Consider the following 3,574-nt stretch of genomic DNA (forward strand, 5'->3'; position numbering starts at 1 on the left):
TTGGTTAGAATCTTGCCTGTCTTCAATCGTTGAGCACAATGTATTTCCATTGTTAGAGTTGTCACTCGTCTCTCTTGTTAATATAATAAATAATCTTAGCTTTAGGTCATGAGGTGTATGAGTGGGCTCGTCGTCAAATGATCCGCCTAGTTCCTGTTGAAATTCTAAAGGTGATTGGCTACGCTCTGTGAGAGTGGATTTCACTGACGCGTTCCGTTCGGAACAATAAATAGAGGGAACAAGGCTCCTTCCACTTCACAAGTCTGAGAAGACGCATGAAGAAGTTCTTGCTTCAACAGTGATTGAACGGAACTCCTCTGCCTTCGTCCCGCACTATAGAACATTCCGGATTGATAACCTAACACTTACTTTAACTGTAATAGCAAAATAGTCTGAGAAACCCTGTTTTTGTACATTTCATTTTGATATAGAAGAAAATCTGCCAAGATGGAGTCTCAGATCCGCCAGAACTATCACCACGATTGCGAAGTTGCAATCAATCGGATGATCAACATGGAGATGTTTGCCTCCTACACCTACACTTCAATGGTAAGGAGTCTACCAAGATGACCGTTTTGTTGATCTACCTGTGTATTATTATTCCTGGGCCTAAATGGCATTTTTCACCTGACATTTCTACAGGCCTAGACAATTAAAGAGCCAAGAAATGTAGCTCCCTGAAGTTCATATTTGAGTTTTTACTTTGTTATTAAGAGCTTTCAGGTAGATATAGCATTCAAATGAAGCCGGGAATCCATCCTACCTTGGACAGAGCGCGTAACAACTCGTTGACGGGGTACTTGTCAGGTTACCAAGTAGACTACAGACTAGACTGATTCATGCCTTTGTCATCAAGTTTAGTTGCCACAACAAGAACAGCATGCTGTCATGTTTTTTTTCTTCTTCTAAACACACTGTTTTATGTTTATCCACCCAGGCTTTCTATTTCTCCCGTGACGATGTGGCTCTGCCTGGCTTCGCGCATTTCTTCAAGGAGAACAGCGACGAGGAGCGGGAGCACGCCGACAAGCTACTCTCCTTCCAGAACAAGAGAGGTGGACGCATTTTACTCCAGGACATCAAGGTGAGCCCCTGAGCATCGAAAAACACATTTAGATTGTAGGCTGATGGATAATGTCTTTACTCCATGGAGGAGAGTGTCTACAGCATTAAGTTGATGTAGAGAACCTGGAGTAGTTCTGAACATTTTGCCTCTAACCACTGAACTGACAGTGTGAGGGGTGTAACTCTGTTCACTTTATCCTAACCTTAATGTCTGCTAGTAGTCCCTAACACTTCTGTTAACTCTGTCCTGTGTAGAAGGCAGAACGTGATGAGTGGGGCAATGGGCTGGAGGCCATACAGTGTGCTCTGCAGCTGGAGAAGAATGTGAACCAGGCCCTGCTGGACCTGCACAAGATTGCCTCTGACAAGGTTGACCCCCATGTAAGTTATATTGGAACTGCACATACCATGTATATATCACATAGAATACAGGTACTGTCCCAGGAGATGATCAGGTTGTTGTAGCTCTGATATCTAATGACACAGGATTGTGACCTGCTTCACATGCACACAATAGTCCAGATGCACACTATACACACAATGCAGCTAATGCAGAAGGGGCAGCAGGTTGCCTAGTGGTTAGAGCGTTGGGCCAGTAATAAAGGTTGCTGGATTGAATCCCCGAGCTGACCAGGTAAAAATGTTCTGACCCTGAACAAGGCAGTTCAGAACTGTTCCACGTTAGGATCTCATTGTAAATAAGAACTTGTTCTTAACTGACTTGCCTAGTTAAAAAAAGCTGGAAACACTCTGCACTTATGCCATTACCACCAGGCTCTTGTTACTGTATCTACAATAGTCTGTTATTCTCTTGTCTGACCTGTGTTTTCCCTCTTCAGCTGTGTCACTTCCTGAAGACCCATTACCTGAATAAGCAGGTGGAGGCCATTAAGAAGCTGGGTGACTACATCACCAACCTCACCAAGATGGATGCTGTCAAAAACAAGATGGCAGAGTACCTGTTTGACAAGCACACCCTGGGATGCCAGAGCTAAACCACTTCATCCCCAGGCTACAGCATCCAGCCCCAGACCAGGACTCCTGGCTTCTCTGATAGATCCTACTGGCTTTGCATTTATAGGGAGGGGAGAGTGTTAAACTGGTGCAGTGCAACACAGCTGTAACATTGAGGTGTTTTTGTTGACAACACTATTGTATTGGAGGCAAGGCATCTTGTAAAACAATACAAATAAAGTGTTGACCTGTAGTAATGGATGTTGTAACAGTCTATTCAGTTTCTTTGCTCCGTCTTACTGAGCATCTCAATTTCCTAGTGATAAATACTGACAATTGTAGACCTACTAGTAACTGAGGGTCATAACAATAGGAAAAGTTTAACATGAGGTTTATAAAGGACATTACCTGTCACCAGAAGGCACTAGTAAAATAAATGTTACAGACATGTCAATTAAGGGCCCAACTGTCAACGCTTTACCCATAAGTGAAGTGGGTATCTAGTCAATGTGGACCTTTACTCTGTATCTCAGAAGGTCATCATTAGACAACCTAGAGGTAAATCAAAACCTTGCTTCCTGCTCGGTAAATCCATATGGCACATTTCTCTAGTAATGTGAAGTTTGGCTCGTATTGACACAAAATTAAATCTTTACAGTTGGTAATGCCCAATAGTTCCCCTACAGCAAACTATGAACTGAATTCTCAAAATAGTAATGATTCTACAAGCCTCTAGTTCACCATAAGGGGTTTATTGGAGCTGTCATATGGTTGTAAAGCTACTGGTAATTACCCAAAATTACTGAAGTCTTCTGTAGTTAACAGGGAATCTAACTTCGGTAATTTATACTTTAACTGGGAATATTGCTATTTTTCATGTGTCCATATAGTGCATGGGTTTCTAGTGGATAGACCAGATGGTTGAAGGGGAAAATAACCTTAGTGTTTTATCAACAATGGCATTCTCAATAAATCTGCAACTCATCCCTTTTTCTTTACACAACTGCCACCAACATTTACAACCATGAAATATTGACATGGTAAAAATGTTGATTACTTTTTAAATTAAAGGTAATAGCATTCTAAGTTGGTTTATATTTAGGGTAATGTTTTGTGGCGTTGACATTCTATTTTAAAGTATATTTTACATGTGATAAGGCCACACGGAAGACCAGAGAGTTGTGATAATTTGAAATACCCAAAAAGGCCACTAGATGGCACCTGACTAAATGATGTTCCTTGACGTTTACCAACATTTCTTTATGGATCCTTGTTGCCTACTGTCAAAGCAGCAGTTACTCTTCATGGGGTCCAGCAAAATAAATGCAGTTCAATACTATTAAAACGTTACATTACGAAACAGATTTCACAACACATTAAGGGTTTGCCCTCAGGCCACTACTCTACTACCACATATCTATAACACAACATCCATGTGTGTGTGTCTATAGTGAATATGTTATTGTGTCTCTTCACAGTCCCTGCTGTCTCATAAGGTGTATTTTTATCTATTTTTTAAATCTTATTTTACTGCTTGAATGAGTTGCTTGATGTG

The 3,574-nt window shown here is 41.2% G+C and overlaps 1 protein-coding gene across 1 annotated transcript; it reads left to right on the top strand.

Annotated features, from left to right (window-relative positions):
- Positions 1 to 205: 205 nt before the first annotated feature.
- On the top strand, positions 206 to 2,276 carry LOC106599278 (ferritin, middle subunit). Its single transcript, XM_045714921.2, has 4 exons — positions 206 to 549; positions 938 to 1,084; positions 1,321 to 1,446; positions 1,905 to 2,276. The coding sequence occupies exons 1-4, from the start codon at positions 448 to 450 to the stop codon at positions 2,058 to 2,060; spliced, it is 531 nt and encodes a 176-aa protein (XP_045570877.2). The 5' UTR covers positions 206 to 447; the 3' UTR covers positions 2,061 to 2,276.
- The last annotated feature ends 1,298 nt before the right edge of the window (positions 2,277 to 3,574 follow it).

Source organism: Salmo salar, chromosome 03, assembly GCF_965601325.2.
Source record: "Salmo salar chromosome 03, fSalSal1, whole genome shotgun sequence".
Lineage (NCBI taxonomy): Eukaryota > Metazoa > Chordata > Actinopteri > Salmoniformes > Salmonidae > Salmo > Salmo salar.